The sequence below is a fragment of the Eupeodes corollae genome, chromosome 1 (genome assembly GCF_945859685.1).
Source record: "Eupeodes corollae chromosome 1, idEupCoro1.1, whole genome shotgun sequence".
NCBI classification, from domain to species: Eukaryota; Metazoa; Arthropoda; class Insecta; order Diptera; family Syrphidae; genus Eupeodes; species Eupeodes corollae.
Window position 1 is genome coordinate 136,718,104 of NC_079147.1, and position 26,080 is coordinate 136,744,183.

Sequence of the window (26,080 nt, forward strand, 5' to 3'; positions counted from 1 at the left end):
TGCGTTTGTCCGGTCCATCCCATCGCACTTTTTGGATGGCTGTAATATCTGCCTTGCAGCAGTTTAGGGCTTCCGCTATTTGTTCTGCTGCAGGTGGTCTTTTAAGGGACTTAACATTCCACGTACAGATCCGAAGTTCGTTGTTTTTATTTCGTTTGCGTGGGTTGTAAAAAGTGAATCCGTCCGTATCCGGCTTGTTGGTGCTTCGCAACTAAGGTATTTTTTACGTGGCCAGGAATTCACCCCGCCAGCACAACCTCCAACCTGGAGGGCCAGATCCTTTGTATAACTCCAAGGACGGGGAGGCGGATAAACCGCTTCTTACAGGCTTGGGTCCCAAATTATGTCGAAGAAGCCCTATAAGGTGTTCACTAAATTTATTTTAGCAAAAAAAAAATCAGAACTTATCAAAGAACTGTGATTATGGTCCAATTTTTTAACTGTTGCCAAGATTTTGGAGACGAAAATCAATTTTTACCAATTTTAAGAAGTTTTGTTTTTAGGTTTTTATGTTTTGTAAGAAAACTATCAATCGATTTAACTTAAAACTGTACTAAGATGTCAAACACGTTATTCTTTAATGAATTCAACTATTTTGGTAAGAAATCTTTTGTTCGCAAAATAAGATTTTAAGGGCCACGAAACGTCAAACACTGTCAATATTTTCAAATCGACAAATGAGACCGCTTAAAATAACTTCATATAGGAACTTAATAACGAAAAAAGTAACCCGCGATATGGATTAAATTTTCTTTGAGTATTTGAAACTTACTTAAAAGTTTGATCTTACAATAAAAAAAAACAATGCAAATTTCTTGTCATTTCAATTTTATACAATATTGCCTCATTATCTCTTGGAAATTAGTTTTTAGGTTACAACTTATAAGTTCAACCTTTAAAATCAAAAATAACTAAAAGTTAGACATTTTTTGTATATGTACCTACCAAAAAAAATCTATTTAAGTGTGTCTTTAACATGCTCCATTGTTACTATTTTAAAATATCGACAAAAAGTATGAAATAAGTATCGATTGATACATAACTAAATGGGCTTAAAACAAGGGTAAATACGTTAAACCCATAGTCGGTCGTTTCATTGTTTTTCATTAAACACATAGTTTTACCTCAAATACCCTAAAATGATCTCAAAATGCATCATTATACATCTCACTTAACCCATAGCCCTAATTTTCATTCAAAAAATCCATCTTTGTATAAACATATATGCATTTTAACATGATTCTCTTTATGGGATTATTTAAAAAAAAAATTAAAAAAAAAAACAATTCATGAAACCAAATTGCACAAAAACCCAAAACCAATACCTAATCTCATTACTATTCACCAGTCCATTGTTTTCCGATATGTTTCACCGATAATAATTCATGGATTTTAATTAATTTTTGAAATATATTCGTGTTAAAAACATTCTCCCTCTCACTCGCCATTTTTGAAAACCCCATGTATATACATATGTATGTACAAGAAGGAACATATAGCTTACTTACAAATATAATGGAATGGGATATTACTCGTATTTTGCTTTGCAATTTCCAAAAACTAAGTACATCGTTACAATTGACATCCGATTACATCTCTAACATCGCGCTTCGGTTCATCTAAGCATACGATATATTGTATATTGCATAGGCGTAGGTTAGGTAATATCCAGTTTGATGTTGAAACGGCATCCGTGCTATAAACCCTATGACACATATGAATGCACGCCCATCAGCATCAATTTGTTGCCCTCGCGTCGACCCCCTTCCCCCCATAGCCATTCTTAATTTAAAAAAACGAGAATGTAAGCGAATCCTGCAGCTTCCATCCTCTCAAAACTAGCAATATTATGTATCTACTTGTAGGTTAGGTAGGTAAGGTATTGGTTGTGGTTATAATGGCGGTTAAGTATACAAGAGCGGAAACTGCCAGGCTCGACAACATGGCAATTGGGTTCTAGGTCTGCGGCACATCCGAATGTAATGAATTTTAATCTCATCCGGAATGAGTTTTTGGACAAATTAATGCAAATACATGTTTATGGCTTGTCGGCTATGCGAGTTTTTTTACTCGATACATACATACATATAAACGGTATACCAAAAATACCAAAATATTCTCATTTATAGTTATGAAACACAATACATACATACAAACGTATTATATATGTATGTAACATTCTCAGAACAAAATATCCTTGTGGCATGTCAAAAACACATACAGGCTAGGTGTATGTGTACATAGGTAGAAATCGTTTAATGGCCTACCCTACCTTCCGTGCTTTGGTTCGTGTTCATTTAATAAATATTCTATCAGGAAGTAAAATACTCAATCAACTCAAATCATATTCAATATTGTTCAGGAGGAAAATGTGAAGAAAAGCAGAGGTATAACGTTGGTGTGGGTGTGTATGTGTGTTTGTATAAATTCATCTACTGACTCAATATCAAGAAATCAAAGGCTTTTTCCAGGTACAATTTCCCCCTTATGTATACTTATAGTATAACAAGGAAGACCCCTTTTCAAAAGTTGTTTCTCTCAAATCTATGACAAAGGGGACTCCAATACGGTATGGAAATGGTTATGGTCTGAATAATAAAAAATAAAAAAACGCATTGATTTTGTAGCAAACTGTGAAAGAATTCACCATAGCATATCTGTCTACTAGAAGGAAATCATAATCTATGTACACAACAAGTATATAAGGAGTGCACATAAAAGAGGCCAAGGGAAACGTTGCTATCCTTAAATTTCTTAAACTATATTTTAGTAAACTTGGAAACAGAAAATAGAATTCAAGTTAAGAATAGAAAATCTGATGAAAGAAATTCGTCATAATTCCGAAACAAAAAGTGCAATGTTTTGAAAAACTAAAGATTAGGAGAAAATTCTGAAACCAAAAGTTTTTAAAAACAAAACTTAAAATAAAAACTTGAAAATTCTAGATCAAAGATAATGTACTTCCATTCAGTCAAAATTATTTTGATACATTTTTGTAAGGTCTCCATAAAAACATAATGGTTGAAACACAAACACTCTTGACATTTATAAAATAGAACTTTTGTCATTAGCAGCTGTTATTTTTTCTCAAAATAAAAAAAAAATTAGTTTTGAAATCGAAAAAATTAAATTTGTATCGGGATAAGCTTACACAGCCATAATAACCAAAGGGAATCCCTTCAAACTGTTGACTTTTTTACAGCTGTTGAGCTGTCAGACAAAGCAAATTTCAACTAGAGCTTTCGATTGGAGTCACATTAGGTAACATTACGTTATTATCTTACTATATTGTCAAATAAAAAGTGGGTTAAGCTTCATTGTGATAGCATGCATTGAATTCCTATGGCTGAACTCATAAATGTGTTGGGTGAGTTTACTTTCCACTTGCGCGCGCCACCTCATCAACGGTCTTAATTTACTTCGCAGTCCTGTGGGCGTTGATCATGTTGTTTTGACCTCATTAACTGATAATCCCATTTTCACCTCCTCTGTGTTAATACTCACAAAACTTACTTACTTTACTTACTTAAGGTGGCGCTACAGTCATGTGTGAACTAGGGCCTCACCCAACAAACTTCTCCATCTAGCTCGGTCCCTAGCTAGATGTATCCAGTTTCACGCTCCATGTTGGGTGAGGTCACCTATACTTGTGTACATCACCTGATCCGCCGCGGTCTTCCTCTACTGCGCTGTTCTGTGGGTGTTTTTTCCGGGCAGGAGTATTGGTTTCCATGCTCTCTACTTGACCCAGCCATCTTAGTCGTTGGACTTTTACCCTTCTGGTTAAGTCTATGTTGCTGTACAGCCCGTACAGCTCGTCGTTCCATCTTCTCCTCCACTCTCTTTCGATGCATACGGGACCGTAGATCACACGAAGAACTTTTCTCTCGAAGCGACCCAAGGTGCTTTCATCCGCTTTTGTCATAGTCCAAGCTTCTGCACCGTATAGCAAGGCGGGGATGATAAGGGCCTTTTAAAGCAACACTTTGGTCCCACAAGAGAGGACTCCACTCAATTGCTTTCTTAGTCCAAAGAAACAGCGGTTAACAAGAGTTATTCTACGTTTGATCTCAGCGCTGGTGTAGTTGTCTGCGTTTACAGCGGAGCCTAGGTAGAAGAATTCCTTGAATACCTTAAAGGTACGTCAGTCGATGGTAACGTTTTGACCAAGATGTTGGTGTTGTATGTCCTTTCTTGGCGACAGCATGTACTTTGTTTTGCCCTCATTAACCATTAAATCCATTTTTGCCGCCTCTGCCTCACTACTCACAAAAGCCCCATTGACATCACGCTGAGTTCTCTTATTTCCAACCTTTATGGAGCAGCGTGAATTCTCCATGGTCATCCTGCACAAACGGACGAGTTTGGCAGGGATGCCAACACTAGACACTCTATACAGCTCGCCCCTGTATATGCTGTCATATGCGGCCTTGAAATCGATGAAAAGATGGTGTGTGTCGATTTGGTGTTCTTGTCTTTTTTCCAGGATCTGCCGTTATATGAATATTTGATCAACTGTGAACTTTCCTAGTCTAAAACCACACTGATAAGGACCTATCAGGTTGATGACGATGGGCTTCAGACGTTCACACTTTACGGCAAAGAAGGTTTTATAGGCGATGTTAAGTAGACTGATTAATATATTGTTGGTGCAGTTTTAAGGGTCTCCTTTTTTCAGGATCGGACAAACAATACTGAGGTTCCATTCATCGGGCATGCTTTCTTCCGACAACGTATAACATATAAGTTGGTGCATGCTCCTAACCAACTTAAGTCGGGAGGTCGGGATTGTTGGCTTTCGTAGTTTTTGTTGAATGGATCATCCTACCTGACAGCGGAATTCAGTTCGTCGTCGCCGTTATACAGTCTGCAGAAGTGGTCCTTCCATATCCCCAGCATTAACTGCGGTTCCACTATGATGTTTCGACTTTGGTCTTTGCAGCCTTCGGTTCTAGGTTTATGTACCTTTGAATTCGTTTCACCTGTTCATAAAACTCCTCATTCCTGCTTTTAAAGCTCTCAACATCTTCGACGGCACTCTTCGCATGCCTTCTCTTTTTCCTTCTGAGAAATCAGAAATCCTCATCAAACCAGGGGTTCCTTGTTAGTGGCTGTTTGAAACCCAGCACATCAGAGGCGACTTTTCTGATTGCATCTTGGCAATATTGCCACTGTTTTTCTATACCTTGTGTTGGCGGTAGAGAACTTCGAGAGAGGTTACTTGTAACTCGGTCCGAAAAAGATTTGGCGATCTCTGGCGATTGTAGCCGTTCGACGTTGTACCTTCTCCCAGCACCTCCTTGTTTTGCCTTCGGTCTCCGAGTCGATGTTATCTCCTCGGAAAGTTTGGATATCCATGATGCTGGAAGCGTGTCTGGCGTCGATAGCAATATGGTCAATCTGGTTGACGGTAGATTGATCTGGATAAGTCCAAGTTCCTTTGTGGATGTTGAGATGTGGAAAACGCGTACTGGCTATCATGACGTGTCTTCCGCAGCAAAATCTATGAGCCTGAATCCGTTGTCGGAAGAGTTGTCGTGCAGACTGTTCTTCCCGATTATTCCACTAAAGATGTCTTCCCTTTCTAGCTTGGCATTAAAATCGCCCAGGACTGTTTTAATATCGTAGCTAGGACACTGCTCATATTTTTTGTCTAGAAGGTCGAACGACATATCTTTGGTGTTGTCGGCTTTCTCTTCTGTGGGGGTGTGCGCGGTTATCAGTTCGTTGTCCTTAATTCATTTGCTTTGGTTGTCAACACTAAATCCGTCCGTATCCGAGGCATATTGTTGCTTCGCAACTATGAAAGCTTTTACGTGGCCAGAAAGTCACCCCGTCGGCACAACCCCCAACCTGGAGGGCCAGATCTTAAGTATAACTCCAAGTATGGGGAGAAGGACAAAATCGCTCCTTATAGGCCTGGGCCCCGAATAAGTCGGAGAAGCTCTATAAGGTGTTCACACAGTAGTTGATCCTTACTGGAACTGTAGACGCCACCGTTGATTCCATCTCGGGAATTCCTCCGCTGCCGTCTGGATAAGGAGAGGTGCCTTAGTGGAAACACCTCTCCCCCTCTCTCGTTTGCTGCCCCCAACAACTTTCCACTTTGGTTGGAACCCAATCTCCAGTTGAGGTATTAGGCACCCGATGTTCACCACGTGGAGGTGAGAGTAGGAGTTGATAGACAGAGGTTGGTTTTAAGAAAAACGTGTGGACGCTTGTGTCCTCTTGAATGCACATGTCTACCATCGGTTAAGTTGTTTTCAAACTTTCCTTTGTCATCCTACACTTTACTTTGTATGCGATGTTAAGGGAACCGATTTCTCTATAGTTGGTGCAGTGTATACTGTCTCCATTTTTAAATGCTGACGTTTGGAGAAGACGGGATTGTTGGTTTTGTATCGTCATCCTAGCTGATAGTGGAATACGGTTCGTCATCGCCGTGATACTGTTTGCAGTAGTAGTATTGCCATATCCTTAGCATTGATTTTTCGAGGTTTATACACTTGTGAATTTCGTTTCACCTGTTCATAAAACTTTCAAACTTAAGAACCTGACTACATTTTCGATGAGTCGGTGTTCCTCTCTACTTGTTATATTATAGAGCTCGTGAGTAGCTCTCGTCCTTCTTTACAGCACCGTTTTGTTTGTCTGTTATTTGGCTACATTGGTCTGCGGCTTCTTGGCAATGTTAAAACTGGTTCTCAATAGATCGCATTGGCGCCAAAAGTAGATCGTATCAAAAGGGTTTACTTCTGTTGTATCTTCTACCAGCAACTGCTTATTTTTATTTAGGTCTAAAAACCCTAAGAGCTACATTGAATACAACTAGGTAATGTTCCGAGTCGATGTTAGCACCTCGTAAAGTTAAGACATCAATGATGCCGGAATCGTGTCTAGCGTTTATCGGAAATCGGAATATGTTTAATCTGGTTGACAGTGATTCTCAAAAGATTAATTTAATAAGAAGGCGTCTACTTCTTTTTGGTCTTGAACTCAATTGAATGGTTTGCATTGAGATTTAGGTCCAGTAATTGAGAAATTGTTTGAAATAAGACAATTTAACTGGTGTTTTTTAGACGTTTGGTTTTCAGTCTGGAGTTTTTGACAGTTTCTTACTTAATGTATTTCAAAATGAAAAACTTACTACTGAACAACATTCACGACTCGTCCAAATTTAAATGTGAAGGGTTCTAAACGAACTTCAAGCTCAATTAACATAATCCAACAAATGTCATGTTTGTTGTTCGAAATGTTGATTGTGGACAAGCAGAACGTTGACATGCCGAAAAAAGCCTATACATCTTTGAAGTATAAATTCTTTCTAAAAGGTAAAAATAAAAAAAAAAAAAAGTTCAAGGACAAACATTAGTAGATCCCTCTCTGCTTAAACAAATTATTACGCATACAGATAAATGCCAGAGATGCGAGCTACGACCTAATACCAGAAATCGATTTTCTAAATCCACAAATGTGTATATCTATAGATAGGCACCTATGCATCTTTTTATTCATCTTCTTTGGAAAATATATTGAGCTCTGGAAAACAACTTCTATATAAAGTAATTTCTACCTCAAACGCCATAAGTTCTGCGTGGGAGAGAATACATCTTTTCTTTTGTAACGCTTTGTTGGTTTTTTTTACTTTCTTTTCTTTTGATGCTCTAAGTTTTGGTGCTAAATTGCTTATTAAACCGTTTAGGATTTCTTTTCGTTAAGCCTTAGAGTTGTTAAAAAATGTAAAAAAAAGAAGCCCTTACCGAATTTTTTTTTCTTAAGCTATCTCAAGACTTCCATACGCCCGTTCGTCGTCATAGTCGAACAACAAAAGAGTTTTATCCACAAAATCTGTTCATTCACAATAAAAGGATAGAAGGTTTTTTTTAACCCTGTAAACAAAGAATGTTAGAACGACGATGACAACGAAATGGGGAATGAGCTCAAGGGGTTAGACACAAAAAGAATTACAAAAACAAAATTAATGTTCCCTTAAGGACTTAAACCGCACTACAGTGATGCCTTTTGCAAGACAGAAAATAGGCGAGGCAATTAGGCAAAGTCACGATAATCCGATGCATTCTTTTTTTTTTCTCCAACAAAAAGGAAGCGTAGGTATCTACATTTTTCTATACCAACTCTACAAAGAATTTGATTTAATTTCTGAAGCCTAGATTCCTCTGTGATTGAAATAACTAGCGCACGCAAACGAGTCATTAACTTTGAGTTAAGATTTAAAAATAAAAAAAAATTATAATAAGCATAAATTTTGTGACAAATTGTAAATATAACAACAAGACATATCTGTGTCCCACTTGAACAAATTATCTTCATAAACTGCGAACGGATTCAAGGTTAATAGATTGATAATTGCCGAGTTAATGGTTTGAATTTTATAGCTTCCCAACTGCCTGCGTATATTCGTCTTAAAGGCTTAGGAAATAATCTCTCTTTATAAGATAGAATTTATATTGAACGATTTGTATAATAAGATATAAATATGGCCTATATAGCTAATTTATGGTTGAATGAATTTCTTAGAGTGAGTTCAGCTCGTTAACGATGATGACGATAAATAAGCTGTCGATATTTGCATAAAGTTATTTTTTTTTTCTTAACATTCTTTAAAATTTATTTATAAGGGAAAAGTTATATAAAGAGAATATCTGTTAGAAAAATGAAAAATTGCTTTAATTTTTCTTTATTGAATTTATTTTGAAATAACATCTTTTTTGAGATAGCATATTATTTGTTACCCACTCAAATTGGCCTAAAATTATATGACACAAGCAATAAAACACCATTTTAAAGCATAAAATGTAAATGCGGAGCGTGGTATATAGAAATGTGTCCATAAAAGCGGATTGTCATCAATATTAAATGTTAATAGCTTGCTGATTAACTAAAAATTACGATTAAGACTTATGCAGGTTTATATTTACATAAATCTAGTTTTAGACTAATATTTGGAATTTTATTATCCATAAGTCCAAATGATATTTCTTTACCTATTAAAAATAATAAATAATTTGAATTACAATTATAGTAAAATTTTGCACCAAAAAAATGTTTAAAACTTTACGAACGCATTCTTTTGGAACACTTTTTAAATCTTTTTTGAAAAAAAAAAAAAAAATCTTAGCCATTCAGAGCTATAATTTATTTAAAATATTTTCTCATTTCTGTTGTATTTATATCTCCAAATGTTAAAGAAAAAATGTTATGTAAAAGGGATCTAGTGAAAGACACGCCACAAATTTTCAAAAATTGACGTGCTATATTGACGCTTAAGAATTTTGGATAGAAAAACACGAAATCAACGGTAAAAGTCTTCAAACAAGCAGTAATCTTTCGGTACTCCTATTACAAGAGCACTTTCAGAAGCCTTTGAGTCCAAATATTATTTTACCAGTCCTTTCTTTATGTAAAACCTCTTCTTTCTGGCCCTATTCTGGAAGTGCCTGTAGCAGATGAAGAATTACGTTAAAACGGCTATTGCACTAGAGATAATATTTTTGACTTAAGAAGCATTCCGTGAACTTTTCTAGGCAAAAATAAGAATAAATAAGTTGACTGTTGACTGTAAAGCAGCCTTGGACACAATTGATAGAAAAGTGTAGTTTTTTTTTAACTCTAACGCCTGAATACATGTGGACTATATAGCGAAATTGCTTAATATTTCATGCGAAAGACTACCAAACATAATGACTTGTATGCGATTCTGAATAAGGTTGTTTGGTATGAAAAATTTCGAAGATCTTGAAGACTATTGCGAAGTTCAACTGAGTCTTAGCCATCAGATACGCCACAGAAAGGTTGTAGTTGATTGCATATATGACTTAGTTTCTCAATTTCATGAAAATATAGGTGAACTTTTTCAAAAATGCAAAATCAAATAATTTGGGACCGAAAACAGTCAGTCAGTTGAAGGAAGTACGAAGAAACGGAATAACTAGCAAAACTGAACGGCAAAGACGTTACGCACCTTTTTTTAATATTTTGAATTGTTTATAAAGAACTTCCATTACTTATTGTGGATACACTGAAAAAGATAATACATCATAATCTATCTGTACCTCTGGCAACAAAATCATAGGTCCGAAAGCCGTAATCATTATACGAAAATAAGAGTGATTTCTTAGCTATTATCTTTTTGGCAACACTGGTTCAAACAGCTGACAAATGTTTCTTGTTTTGTTTTACTTCAGTTTGGTTTATAACTTAACCATCAATCGTCTTAAAAACGACCAAGCTTGCAAATAATTGAATTTTATTATCAAAATGCGAGAACTGTTAAGAAAGTTCATAACGCGCTTCTTCCATTTTATGGTCAGTTTAAGGTCTTAAAAACGACCAAGCTTGCAAATAATTGAAGTTTATTATCAAAATGCGAAAACTGTTAAGAAAGTTCATAACGCGCTTCTTCCATTTTATGGTCAGTTTAATCGACCCACTGAAGCGGCTATTCGGGCTATTATGACTAAATTTCGCACCAAATTAACTTTGTTGAACATTAAACCACCAACACCCTTACGTACAGTGCGAACTGAAGAAAATATCGCAGCTGTATCGACCCGTGTAAATGATGACCATCAATTGTCAAATCTTGCGCAAGGATTTAGATGTGTTGCTTTTCAAAATACAGCTGGTGCAAGAATTGTTCTCTTGGAGAGTTGGCCGAAGATCCACTTTTTTACCGACAAAATTGTGTTTAGTGCGAATCGTAACGTAACTGTGAATGGTGAGCGCTGCCGTGAGATGATAACCAACTTTTTTTGCCAAAAATGCAAGAGCTTGACTTGTATGACATGTGGTTTTAACAATACGGTGGCATATGCCAGCGTAACAATAACTTATTGACATTCAAGTTCGGTGAACCTTTTGTTTTACGTTCGGGACCGGTCAATTAGCCGCCTAGATCTTGTGATTTAACGTCTTTACACTATGTTAAAGCTCATGTCGATACAGACAAGCCCACTTCAATTGACGCATTGGAAGACAACATTGAAGCATTTATTCGTGAGATACCGGCCGAAATGTTGGAAAGCGTATGAATTGGACTAAGTGGATAACCATTTGAGGCGCAGTCAAGATCAACATTTGCATGAAGTAATCTTCAAACATTAATTTATTTGGACCGTATTATCGATTCAAATCAAGATTTTATGTAGTTTTGTCAATTTATTTGTTTTTTGAAAAATCACCCTATATATTTAAACAGTCTATAAAAAAAGACCAATACTAATATCCGTGTTTTTGTCATTAGTAATACAGTAGAAAACAAATAATGCAAAACAAATAAAACATCAGTAGCAGAATCACAGCCGATAAAATGTAAAAAGAAATCCTACTGCGGATAGAGATTTGACTTTTATACTAATATCGAGAGAAACTTTCAAGGTTTTCGTTCCTAAGCTACTTAAGCTTAAACAAAACAAACAACATCATTCAATTTTTTTGATTCGCAAAAAGTTTTTGGACAGGAAATAACAACAAAAGCTTCCAGGATTTAAAAAGATTGTGAAAAAATTTAAAAACTACAAAAACGAAAGAAATAAGAAGTCAATGTTTGAAGGAACGACGAAAAAGGGATTAAAATTTTGTATAAGATTGTCGTTATTGGCTGCTTCATTAGCCGTGTTTTTTTGGTATTCCATATATAGTACAGTGAGAAATTTCCAAAAAAACGATCCGCAGTTGTCCGGTTTTTATATTTGAAAGTTGATACAATTGATTATTTGCCAGATTAATTTATCAAAAAATAAAAAAAAATAGCGAAATTCAGACCAGGGGTGAAATCGTCTTAATTGATTTTTGATAGTTGACTATCGAAATCAAGAAAATACGTCTGCATAAAGTTTAAACCAAACAATTTGACATACAATAAAAACTTCAATTTGAGCTTAAGGCTGCCTGAATCCTTTATATACCTAAATCGAGTTGAAATGAGCTTCTTTCGCCTCGATTCAGGTCGTAGATCGGAGTCGAGTCAAAATTTGTGAAGAAAAACCTGTGTGGAGAAGTTGGTTTTACAGATAATGCGTTATGGTCTGTTTATTTGCATGTTTGTGTATAAAAAATATAGTTCTGTTTTAATCAAATTAAAAACAAAAAAAACACATGGAGCAGGTAGCATATTCTTATATGGTGCTGAACTGTTCTGTTTTGAATTGTTTAACACGAATCAAACTATCTCACTTGTACTTCACAGAAACACCATTCGCATTTTAGAAAGTGCTGTCAAACTTAATCATTTTTAAATCTTCTTGTGCGGTGGAAACACCAAAAAGATTTATTTAATCTAAACTGAGATAAACTTTGGTGGAAACATAGCAAAACTTAATTATCTCTTCTATTGTTTTCGCTTGCAAAATAAACCCAGTTAGTCCATTTTCATTAACAAAAATAAATAATATCAACACTAACTGATTTATTTTTTCCCTCCAATGAAAAACACATTATTCCAAACGCACAACTACTCAACGAACACAACCATCCAGATACAAATGCAATATCAATCGTGCCAACATTTGAGAACGAAATCACATAAGATCCATTCGAGACTCGTATAAATGTCAAAAACCCATCCGTAGTAAGATTCTATTTTAACTTTTATCGGAAGTATTCATACTGCGGATATTGTTTTTGTTATTCGTGTTAAATCCTACTATGCTATTGATAGATTTTCCAACAAAACACGGGTATTGTTGTTTCACTATTTTTATATTTAATATATTTTAATGATTTGCATGATATATTCTTTTCACTTCGAAAAAAATTTCCATATTCTCTGTTATCTGTCGAGAAAATTGTCTTCCAATGAGCTTACCAATTTATTTTGTTCGCTAAAGTCTTCCAACCAACAATAATTAATTGAAAAATACAAAATTATTTAAAAGTTTCAGCAAATTTTGTCTTATATTTGTATAAAATCAACCAACCGTATAAACGTAAAATTTTCACTTGATATAAAGTGAGCAATTGTCACCTAATTATAAAGTCTTAGTGGATTCATGTTTCGAAGAAGAATGATGGCTGAATCACAAACACACTTCAGCTGCGGCTTCGCCTGACGTTTACGAGTTCAGCCATAGGAATTCAATGCATGCTATCACAATGAAACTTCGACCTCACGTTTCGTTTGACAATCGTAATGAAAAGAACGTAATGTAACGTAATGTGACTCCAAACGTAAGCTCTAGTTCAATTATCTGAACATTTGCTTTGTCTGACAGCTCAACAGCTGCAAAAAAAATTTCAACCAACAAAATATTTTGCTCTTTAGTGGGATGAAATAATAGAAATGTCATTCAAAGCATCCTCGAAGCAAGCCCATTGTAACGCAGACGAAGCCGAAGCTGAAGCGTGTTTGTGCTTCAGCCATGATGGTCACGCCAATTTTCAATGTAAAAACGTGAGTTGGCATGCCTTGCAAATCAAGCGAATTCAAGAATTCAGTTGGATGGTTGACAGCACAGTCTTGATTCTCCACAGTATCGATGGACTTATATGCTGTGGTTTCGTTGGGTATTACACGCTTAATGGTTGAATTGTATGGTATTGATATCGATGTTTTAAGCTTCTGCTCTTCCACAAATTCGTTGATGCTTTCTGTGATCTTACTGAAGTTTGCTGACAGTGTTTTGATATATTGGGTCATATGCTTAAAGATGAGAAAGTTCTCAAAGTCAGAGCTGACGAGCTTGAACTCTCATGTGAGATCGATCGAGCAGACTGGGACTCGGATTCAGTTTCATATACAAAAAAACGAGTTCATTCTCTAGAGTTCTGACTCAGTAGTTTCTGAGCGGTCAGTCGAGTCAAGAAGGAAAAATGACTTCTGAAAGCGAAAATGAAAGTGTAATTATAAACCATAAGACTAACCATCTTAGTGAATTTCTTGTAACTGAAACTTAATAAAGTTTTACTGGAGAAGAAAATCATAGAAGCATTTAACCCTGCAGTCGTCGCGCGGATTACTATTGTAATCCACTCATATAAAATGGAGTATTCCTAAGAAACTAGTGGTAGGGATTTTTCATCTCTTATAGTATTTACAGTTAAATAGTTAGAACAAGTAATTAACTTAACTTAATGTAACATGTAATTACATTTTAAAGCCAAAATAAATTTGAAAAAATTAAAGCAGGATCTCCTATATGACGCAGAAAAATCCTCATTTTTTCTTGATGAGTCAAAGCACCACCGCGTGTTTCTAGGATTGGGCCCAAAAACTCGTCTGTCAATAATTGCACACCTGTTTCACTAAATCTATACAATTTTCGAAAACCTTCACTAATTGGACATCTTCTATTTTTATAAACACGATTTGTATCGAAATTATTTGGAAACTCGTCCATTTTGATGGTTGCTTATTAACTGAGTAGAGAAAACCCATCCTCAACCATTTGTGAGATCGATGTCATACAATCGAGCGTTTGCTCATCTTTTTTTGTATCAAAACTAGAACTTTCTCACATAGAGCTTTTGTCGAGAGATAAATCTCAACACTTTGAGTTCGAACTCACAGCTTGAGATCGATCTCGGTCTCTATATTTTTCTTGCATACCACTCTAAGAAAGTTCTCAGAGAAGTGAGTAAAGAGCTTGAACTGATCTTTTTTGCATATGACCCATTGTAAAAATTCATGAATTTCCATTTGCCCATTTCCAATATCAATTAATTTTTTAACAACTTTCTAGCCGATGCATCCTGTTATAGTTTTACACGAATGCTAGTTGATCCGTCTGTTTGCTCTCAAATCTCACAGCGTACGATCAAGCGCTTCCAATGCTTTCTTGTGAGACATTGTGCATTCGCCCTATATGATAATTTGACACGTTTGGAGTATTTTTCCTATTCCAGTTTTTTCACTGATGTTGCATGTTTGTGCCTCAGTGTTGCCATCAGTGAAATAAGAAAAGTTTTGCTTGTACCAACGGGTGCATCTATGACCTCCACTACGCAATACGTTATTCTGGAATCAACGGCGGAAAATCTGTCCCAATGCATACCCCCACTTCGTTTGAATCGATAGTGTGTTGCAATCACGATCGAAAAGGTTATCTGTACTTGATACATGGAAGCGCCATCTGTTGGTAACTTCCATTAATAAGAACATCATATTTATCTTACCCATTAAAAATAAATCATTATGCTAATTATCGTGACAATCGTTTGAATGGGGCAGAAGTTACTAATAAGCAAATCATACAAAACTTCCTTTGTAGAAAAATTCATATATATACCATTTTTTATAATTATCGGTCCAGTAGTTTTTGAGTTTATCGATGACATACAGCCAAAACTTTCATTTTTAAACATACAGATTCCAAAAAAACGGGTAATGATATGGTAGCGCACTGAATCAAGCTTAAACATAATGTAATGATCTTGCTAAGTTTTCTCCCTTTAATCAAACTTCAGGCTTACGAAATAATTTTGAGACAAACAAAATATTAATTTTCCTTAGAAAGTGTAAATTTCTTTATGAAAATTTTAATCATAAAAAAAGACATAATTTTAAAGGTCTCAGCATAAAATACCTCTAAAAACTTGTACGTGTCTATACGATAAGTGTTCAGTGCTCATATTCACTTATAACTCATGTTTGTAGATATTTTATCATTTTCTTCCTTGATATATTTTTTTTAATTTTAGATGGCCAACATCTACAAAACAAACACCAGCCCAATGGTAGTGTGATGGGTGTCCATCATATTCGAGCACCTCGGCCACCAATCCGAACCGCATCATCAGGACTTGGAGGCACGAGCAGCAATGTGTCAGAGCAGACACAAACGAGCAGTGTAAACAGCAGTAGTAGCAGTAGTGGAAGTGCTCTTTGTGGAGGAGGTGGTGGTGGGGGAACAATGAAAATTCAACACCACCACCAGCAACAGCAGCAACAGCAACATCAGCAGGACAGCATTGGCATGACAACGAATGCGGGAGCTCATCTGCAGCAACAAGTGCCCCAGGCGGCAATCGACGAAATGAGAGTCTGATAGGTGACGGTGTTCGAACTAGAATTATAGTCATCTTGGTGAGTGATACTCGTATTGATGTTTTAGATGATTTATATATGTATCTATGTGCCTAGGAATCTATCTTTATATACTCATATATGTATACCTTATGGAAGGCAGATACCTAATTTTCCAAATTGGACAGAATTGAAATTTTCCCATTTTCACCTTAGATAAAATTTCTATTAGTTCTTCTATCCTCTTTTCATAAATGAAACATTGTATACCTTTCCTACACACTTGTATACGTTCGTATGTTAATACCTTAGGGTGGTTCACAAACTTGTGGATAAAAAAATGTATAATAATAATTTCAGTAAAACTAACATTTGAAATAATAACAAGAGTATCAAGTTTGATAATCCGACTTTATCTCTTAAGGTCGCTTATAAGAGGGTACTAAAATGTACTTACTTAATAAAGGTGGTACCACAGTCTTGTGTAAACAAAGGCCAAACCCACAAACTTCTCGATCTACCTTAGTCCATAGCCAGATTTCAACACTCTTGCGTAATCTGCGGCCTTCCTCTACTGCTCTGTCATGTGAATTCAAAGACTATACATAAACCACACATCTCAAGCTTCATACTTTTATGTTCCGCTGTACAGCTCGTCGTTCCATCTTTTCCTTCACTCATTTTCTATGTATATGGGACCGTAGATCAAACGAAGAACTTTTTTATCGAATAGAACCGGATATTGGATGAAAGACCCGACCTTGTCATAGATAATGCTCCTGCACCATGAAGAAGGATGGGTATGATAGTCTTGATGTTTTTTTCTGCATTCATAGGTAGACTAACTCCTTACCTACCCCAAAGGTAAATCTGTCAATGGCGACGTTTTAAAAAAGACGTTGGTGTTGTAGGTACTCTCTTGAAGACAGCATGTTCTTTGTTTCAAGCTGAGCTCTTCCGATTATGTCAATGTCATCTGGAAACAGAGTAATTCGACAGACTTTTGAAAGATTATGCCTCTAATATTTACGTGGGAGCTCTGCAATATTTCATGACGTATATAACTTGTCTTAAGCCTTTTTTTGACATCGAAAGGTTCGATTTCATTGTTTAAATTCTTTCTGGCAGGGATGCCAAAACTAGACATGATTAAATAGATCGTAAATATTAATTATTGCTGTCATATGCGGCCTTGAAAACGATCAAAAGATGTTGGGTGTCAATTTGATGTTCTTGAGTTTTTTTCCGGGATCTGTCTCGATGTGTATCGACTGTGGATTTTTCTGATCTAAGTCCACATTGATAAGGGCCTATCAGGTTGTTGACGAAGGGATTTAAACTTTCAAACATTACGCCAGAGAAGCTTTTGTACGCGTTGTTGAGAAGAATAAAGCGGTGCAATTTTCAAAATAGGGCTAACAATGCTGAGGAGCACTTGCCGTTCCAAAAGTTACAGTCTTGAGCTTGTTAAGCTTCAAAGGTCTTGTTCAGTTTTCTCTCCACATGATGATTTGGTAGAAGGAATCTAGATGACTCACCAAAATTTGTCGGTACATCTTTTGTATGTTGGCCGTAAAAGTATATCAGTGTATTCACCATTGTATGGCAAGATCTATAATAGATGTTTGTAACTTTGGACCAACCAGAAGATAATCATTGAGAGATTTTCCATTCGAATCTTTCGAAGCAGCATCAAAAACAACTCGAGTCTTCGTAGTTGTGCTTGATTCCTTGTATGATGCGGTAAGATGAAGTGGTTTGGTGTGTTGAGTATCTCATCATCGCTACTAATCTGCTCCATGTGATGGAGTGTCTCATATTCTTTGATAAATTTTATGTAGTCAGCTCGAAGAATTGCGTTAGCTTCAAGCTTCTTTTTCAAGATGAAGAAAACGTCGATATGCCATCTGTCGACTGGATTCCATCTTTGGCAACATGTCATTTTTGAATGGCATTTTTACTTGGTATCTACATTAGTTAAACGTCGAGTATATTTTTCGAAATGTGCTTCGCAAGCTACGTTTTCTTCGGTCTCATGGAATTGAAACGGAAACTCTTCCATTTCCCAAAACTTCTGTAGTTGAAGGATCAAATCAGTTGTTTCAAAGAAATTGCGGATTTGTTGACGTGGATGTGTTGAAACTCTTCCTAGTACAATCCAGCCCAATTCCGTGTTTTGTGCCATAGGTCCGGTGCTGTCTTCCGGACGTTTAATTTCCGGTAGAAATATTTGGGCACAAGCGTCACTGCCAAAAAGTAAATCGATGGGTGAAAATTCATGGAGATGTAGATCTGCCAACGGAAGTCCAATTAAGTGTTTCCATGTGTCAGGCACCATTCTTTGGGTTGGTAGAAGGACATTAAGCGACTTAAATGTGAATGCCTTTAAGGCAGTTTGAAACGGTGAGTGGCAAGATATTATCTGTACCTGTACAGTGTTCTGCGACCAACCACAGCCCTGATACCTCGACACATGTCCTCAATTTTTTCAATTTAGCAACTGAGCAGCTTCTTCAGTAATGAAGGAAGATTCAGAACCTGTATCAATCATGGATCTAAAAAAATGTAACTGGCCGTCTAAAGAACGGGCCTTAGCTATAACGGTTACTAATTACATTTGGTGAGAGAAATCTCGATCACCATATGATGTGTGATAGTTCAAGGTGGTTGAATTTTGAGCATCATTGTTGGGTTGGAATTCGAAGGCATTTGCATTCATTGTTGTTTGAACTACATTTGAGGTAGTTGCTCTCGGCTGTGTTGGAAATCTCGAAGAAGATGTGCCGGATTTTTTTGGAAATTGTCATTCTGCACTTGTTGGCTTACATGCAACAAAGAATGATGTCTCTGCTGACAAAAGAAGCAGCATACATACTTTCAACAGTGTCGAACAACAGCTGGTTTAGCAGGCTTAAATTTTTGCTTAGCAACATTGGACCTCGATCAAATTTGGTGTATTTTGAAGTACTCTGATACTTTTGATCGAAAACTTCAAGACTTCGGAAACGTTTTTCCAAAAACGAAGTAAATTTATTGAATTTTGGAAGTTCTTTTTCATCAACTAAACTCCTTAACAAATTATTTGCACCTGTATTCAAGCTATCTGTTCCAGGGACTTTGTTAGACTTCATCTTATGGTAGATATTGAAATTTCGACTTCATCTAATCCGGGAAGATGGGATTGTTGGCTTTCGTCAACTTTATTGAATGAATCATCCTGCCTGACCATGGAATTCATTTTGTCGTTGCTGGTATACAGTCTAAAGAAGTGGTTTTTCATATTCGCAGCATTGATTGTGGTTCTTCTATAAATGATTCCACTTTCATGTTTTTCTGACTTCGGTTCAAGATTTAGCCACTTGTAAACTTCGTTTGACCTGCTTACAAAACTTTGTACTTACATCTCAACTTCTTCGACCGCACACTTTTCATGCTCTCTCTTTTTTTCCTTCTGAAAATTCGGCGTCCCTCACTCCTCTTGTGCTCATAGAGCTCGTAAGCAGCTCTCATTTTTGTATAAAGCAACGGGCATGTAGCCCGTTGTTTTTCTCTACTCGCTTGCCGATATTTCAAACTAGGGTTTTCTTGAGGCGGCTACTGATCGCTTCTTGGCAATGTTGCCACCGGTTCTCGATGTTGGCAGCAGAGAACGAAAAAGGTAACATGTGACTCGGTCGCAGAAGTTGAATAACTCTGTATTACATTAAAAAAATTGTGTCACATTGCCCAAGGTATCAGTTTTAACTGCCCATTTCCCATATTTAATAGTGTTTGAGTATAGTTTCCTGCGTTTTTGTCATTATAAGAACCCTAACGATGATAGGTCCAAAAGCAGGCAACACCTAAAGTTATGCTTCTAATTGATGTTAAAAAAAATTAAATGTCTAATTATAAGTGTTGCCGGTGCATATTTTAGCTCGAATGAGCAGTGAATGAAATATTTAACAGCGGTAAAAAAATAGCTTAAAACACTCTCCATTCTCGTAACTACCCCCATACAAATAAAATGCACGACTGGGTCGCACGAACTTGCTCCTGTATGCAAAGAGTCTGTTTAAAAAAGAATTTATATGAGATTTAAAAATATACCTGTAAAATAAGTTTGGCTTCAAAGATATAAATGCCATTTGAATTGTCAAAAAATCGCACGATCTTTGTATATGAAAACCATAGTACTCTCATGAGCAGAAACTTTTAGGGCGACCAGATGCCGAGTCGTTGGCGTGGCGTTAGTATCGAAAGTGGAGAAATTCAGCGGGAGCGAGAGAAAAATATTATTCATATTCCCATAAGCAGCCAGCAAAATAAGGGAGATAATTAATTTTCGACCCAAAAAGTCAACAAAATTTCCTTCATTTTATTTGAGTCTATCCTTGTGTATGTTTTCACATAAAGAGCTTCCATATGAAGGTTGATGAATTTGTTTTTGTTTTATGTATATCAATGCACTTTATTTAACAAACAAAATGGCTTAATATTGTATATAATAAGGGGATGAAACAAACAGCTTAAGTCAGCTGTTTAGGATCTTTTACCGATATTTGTTTTTATTTACATTCATAAGTCTTGTTTTACTTGTGTACGATCTTTGTATATGAAAAATGGTTTCTATTACCTATAAAGCTACAATGCGATTCATATAGATTCAACTTGTTCCTTAAAAGCTTTTTTCCTTTAGATAGCTTTATTGTAATTTCATATTAGAAGAACCAGGATGGAAAATAAATAAGATAAGAAAGAGGCAGACCATGAATGTTTAAATTGTAAGGCGATCGCCTATTGGTTGTGTAGTTAGGAAGCAGGTAGATGTCTAAAACGACCATAGAATAGTTCACTTGGAGTGCTTAGCTTTATGCAGATAGATAGATAAGGACATGTTTATGATGATAATGAAGGAATGTTATTGGTGCCTAGAAGGTACATACTACATTCCTTCTTAAGTTTTCAGCGCAAACATGGAGTTATTACGTTCAGTCTATTTTTTTCACTAAAATTTAAAAAACAAGCATACGAACAAGTACAAGAAATTGCTGTTCTAGTGTTGTTTACAGTCAGGCTCTTGTGCGTTTTGGATTTTAGTTAAAAAGTGACACGTGAGCAGTAGTTGTAGAAGTTGTACGTAATACCTTTATAAATAGGTTGGTACAATGTGTATGCGTTGAAAAAGTGATTCTAATAGAAAATACTCTCCCTGGCCAGTTTCTTTAACTTGTAGGTACTAAGTAGGTATTTATTTTTTATATAGGCGAAGGCCAGTAAATCATGTGTGAAACAACCTTATTCGTAAAGAATAATATTTTAAAAACACATAGGTAGGTATACAAAGTTATCAAGATAATACTTCTTGATAGACTCTTTAAAATACATATAAATGTGTACCAAATGCATTAATTTGGATGAAAGATAGGAATGTAATTACAATTTTGTCAAAATAATGCGCTCTTTCGGGCTAATGCACAGTAAAAATAATTTAAAAAATAATATTTTAAGATTCAAAATTTTACCTGAAAAGTAAGTTTGTCTTCAAAAATTTAAATGCCATTTTATAAATAAAAAAACCGTTGATTTTTCAAATTTTTATTTTGAAAATCGTTAGAGCGGTTTTTTTTTAAATTAATTTTTTATATATAAAATTTTCCAATTTTGTTCTAAAAATATTTTTGGTATGCAGTTGTTTAGCGATTGTAAATATACGTCTTAAATTTGAATTTCGTAAAAAATTGTTAAACCGTTTTTGAGATATAGAGTTTTGAAAAATAAAAATTCAATATTTTTTAAAAAATCCAAACAATTAAAAATTGCATTTTTGTTAATCAAATATTGTTAAGGCAATATAGGAGCTTATTCAGAAAAAAAATTATTAAAATCAGTTCATAAGTTGCTGAGAAAATTAAAAAACAAAATAACGGTTCTATGAGCGGTACCTTTCCTGAGCAATACAAAAATATGGTTTTCTTATAAAAAGAAGCCAAGTTAAAAAATAAAATTTTAGAGAAAATTTAAAAAAAATCTATCGGTTTGTTTTTGAGAAAATTTGAATTTTCGGTTTTTGACCAAAAAAATTGTATGGGGGCCACTGTTAGTTTTGATCTTAAAAAAAAAATGAAAAAAACGCCTAACGTGAATCTGCCCAAAACCTTAACTTCCAAGTTTGGACTCCATCGACCCAACGGTTTAGGCTGTAGGAGCGTGGACAGACAGACAAAACCGACCGGACGGAATCGCGGGACCCACTTTTTTCGACTTCTCTACCATCGTAATATCATGTTTGATTAAAATCTCGAGTTCGAAATTTTGCACGAATGCAAAACTTGCCATATAGTTCCTATATGTAGCAAGTAAAAATCATGTCATAACATTGCTCCTGTGAAGGACGGACAAACACACAAACAAGCAAACAAACTGACTTTCCCATTTGTAACATCAGTTTGAAGATAATATAAGGTATCACATATTATTTAGTTTCGGAAATACGTGGAACTATTTCGTTTTTGACGTTTTGTCATAAAAAAAGCTGTCGCTTTTAATCTTACCCTTTAGTCGACGACTAAAATGAAAATCTGAACCAAAAATAAATTTTGATTTCTCTCCTTATTAATAAGCAATAACTTAAAAGTGCATAAGTTGAAATCTGGGATAATAAGTTGTGCCATTTCTTTTTGTATTCATTAACCACAATCTGGAGGCAATTAAAATAAAAATAATGTATTGAAACTTTACGTATAAGTTAATATTTAACACCTTTTTATCGCTGAGCCTTTTTGAAAACCCAAAAATTGATATTTGATTCACCCTCACCTACATATACGAGTATGTAGTACATTATATGATAGCTAGCTTTCATATATCAATCCAAAATAATTTTGTCGAGTTTTCAGAATTCCCTGAAAGCAAAAACAGAAATATGTGCCGCCATTATGTATGCGGGTATATGGTTTGTGTGTGCGTGTGTGTATAGTTCTGTTTAACAGGCATGTTGACAAGACAAATTTGACAGGATTGAGTTTTAGGGACGTGTGCGATTCGATGCATTTATGATGCTAGATGATTTGTCATTGGAAATTAGATATAGAAATATCTCTACTATATTAAGTACCTACATTTCACATACGAATAGAAGTCATACAAGGATACCCGTTCACGTGTGGAGTATAGTTGCATCTATTTTTGAAAAAAAACCACAAATAAAAAGAAAAACTTCGTTTCGAGATAATATTCTATATTCATACATACACTCCGCTTCAATTGAACAATCACAACCATTATTACGTTGTCGATTATTTGAAAACTTTGTGCTGTTACTAACCAGCATAAAAGTGTTCATATTTGCGTTTCGCCCTGATGTAATGGTTGGGCTCATCAGAAGGTGACCATTACACTACACCTTGTCTTGACGCATATTTTCCCGAATAAATCGAGATTTGATATAATCCGGGCTACATAGAGCAACTGCGAATTATATAGTTGCTTTAAGTCTTTAAAGAAAATAAATTGTAGCTATTTGTATTGCCTTGCTATGTGACTTTTGAAGAAGAAATATTTGACTGTTAAGAGTCGAATTGTGTTCGGGAAAAAACAATTCGACTGTTAACATTTCCTACTTACTTAAATTGGCACTACAGTCCTGTGTGAACTAGGTCCTCACCCAACAAACCTCTCCATCTAGCTCCGTCCTAAGCTAGATGTCTCCAGTTTCGCGCTCTAAGTTGTGTGAGGTCCCTTTCCACTTGTGCGAGCCACCTGATTCGCGGTCTTCCTCTACTGCTCTGTCCTGTGGGTGTGGATTCGAAGACTTTCCGGGCCGGAGCATTGGTTTCCATGCGCTCTACGTGACCCAGCCATTTTATTCGTTGGACTTTTACCCTTCTGGCTAAGTCTACGTCACTGTACAGCCCGTACAGGTCGACGTTCCATCTTCTCCTCCAGCCCCCTTCGATGCATACGGAACCGTAGATCACACGAATAACTTTTCTTTCGAAACGACCCAAGGTGCTTTCATCCGCTTTTCTCATAGTCCATGCTTCTGCATCGTATAGCAGGACGAGGATGATAAGGGTCTTATATTGCGACACTTTGGACTTTGGGGTTCGAGAGAGGACTTTTCCACTCAATTGATTAAGCCCCAAGAAACAGCGGTTAACAAGAGTTATTCTTCGTTTGATCTCAGCGCTGGAGTTGTTTTTTGCGTTTTCATCGGAGCCTAGGTAGACGAATTCCTTAACTACCTGATAGTTACGTCTGTCGATGGTAACGTTTTGATCGAGGCGTGTTTGCTGTAGGTCCTTTATTGATGACAGCATGTACTTTGTTTTGCCCCCTTTAATCGTTAAACCCATTTTTGCTGCCTCTGCCTCAATACTCACAAACCCCATTGACATCACGCTGAGTTCTTCCAATTATGTCAATGTCATCAGCATACGCTAGTAATTGGACAGACTTTTGAAAGATAGTGCCTCTAGTGTTGACGTGTGAGCTCTGCACTATTCTTTCAAGTAAAAATAAATAAATCTGGTGGCGCAACAGTCCGTAGTGAACCAGGGCCTAGTGACTTACAACTCTCAACCATTCCTGTGTGCGAGTACTGTTGTCAGGGATAGAAGGAACCTACAGTTTTAAGCCGAATCCGAATTTTTGATGACAAGAATTAGTCTTGGTGAATTTGTCAATTCCTCGCAAGAGGCAGTACCCGTGAATAAAACTTTAGGTGGTACAGGCAGGGTCCGAACCCAAGACGCACTAACCAATAACCATCATGCCACGGTTACTACTTCTTTAATGTACGATGTTATACAAATCGAATGGCACTGCATCAGCGCTCAGTGGCTCTATTATAGAGTTCAGCTTAGATATGGCAATCTTTACTTAGTCGGAACGGCGGGATTGTTGGCTTTCGTCGTTTAAACGAAAGAAAACAAAGTTGTCCTATAATAGTCAGTAGTGAACTTGAAATCTGGCCAATATGTCGTATTGACTACCAAAATAGTCGATATGACAACGTTATTTAAAAATTGCGACTACCTACTGGATAGCCAATAGAAAAATTTGCAATTGTCAATTTCGGATAGTAAATGCGACTACAGAGCAACTTCATTAGTCAATATGACGTTTTAGTTGACTAGGTTAGGTTAGGTTAGGTTAGAGTGGCTGTCTAGATATCATTGATACACGTAGACCTCAAGGGTCCATTGTGATACCACTAATGAGGTTACTCATGGGAGTAATGAATTTAAACAAACCATTTTGTGCTTTTGATAAAGTTAGAGAGACGTTTTGTGTCAATATTTGCCAGTTCACTGGTATTATCGAAGAAGGGATTACCGAGAAAGTAATTCCTTCTAATGGAGAGTGCTGGACATGTACATAGAAGGTGTTGGACTGTTTCCTCTTCCTCCTCGTCCATGCAGCTTCTACAGAAGTCATTTGTGTAGACCCCTAGCCTCAGAGCATGTCTACCTATGAGGCAGTGTCCCGTTATTACTCCAATTGTAGAGCTTATACTTTGTCTGCTTAGTGATATCAAGCCTTTTGACCGTTTTAAGTCAATACTTGGCCATATTTGCTTGGTTGCCAGGCAGGTGGTACTTCGTGACCATCTAGTATTTGTTGTTTCTAAAGCATATTGCTTGAGAAGATATTTGCATGTAGCAAGTGGTGTTCCTATGTTATGTTTTTGTCTAACATAAGGCAGAAGTGTTCCGTTTTTGGCGAGCTCATCGGCTTTGCAATTTCCCGGCCCGGCACCCAAATGAGGTGAATGTTAAACTGTTCCGTCATCTCCTTCAGAGATGATTGACAATCGTGGACTGTTCGAGAGTTTGTGGAGACAGACGCGAGAGATTTAAGAGCGGCTTGGCTGTCCGAGAAGATACGTATATCCTTACAAGATATAACGTTTTCTTTGAGCCAGGATAGTGCTTCTTTTATCGCCATTACTTCTGCCTGGAACACACTACATTGATTGGGAAGTCTATAGGATAGACTGAGATTCAGTTGTTCTGAAAAGATACCACTTCCAACTCCGTGATCGGTCTTTGAACCGTCAGTGTAGAAGTGTACCGCATCGTCTTCCAGGGGTCCCTCTTCTTCCCAGGAGGATCT

General features: G+C 36.3%; 1 protein-coding gene across 1 annotated transcript in view; it reads left to right on the top strand.

Moving 5' to 3' along the window:
• LOC129953762 (neuroligin-3) overlaps positions 1–26,080 on the top strand; it is a 276,340-nt gene that overhangs the window by 178,685 nt on the left and 71,575 nt on the right. Inside the window, exon 11 of the mRNA XM_056067200.1 lies at positions 15,658–16,042. Within this exon, the coding sequence (XP_055923175.1) occupies positions 15,658–16,004 (347 nt within the window). The 3' untranslated portion in view covers positions 16,005–16,042. The remainder of the gene's footprint in view (positions 1–15,657; positions 16,043–26,080) is intronic.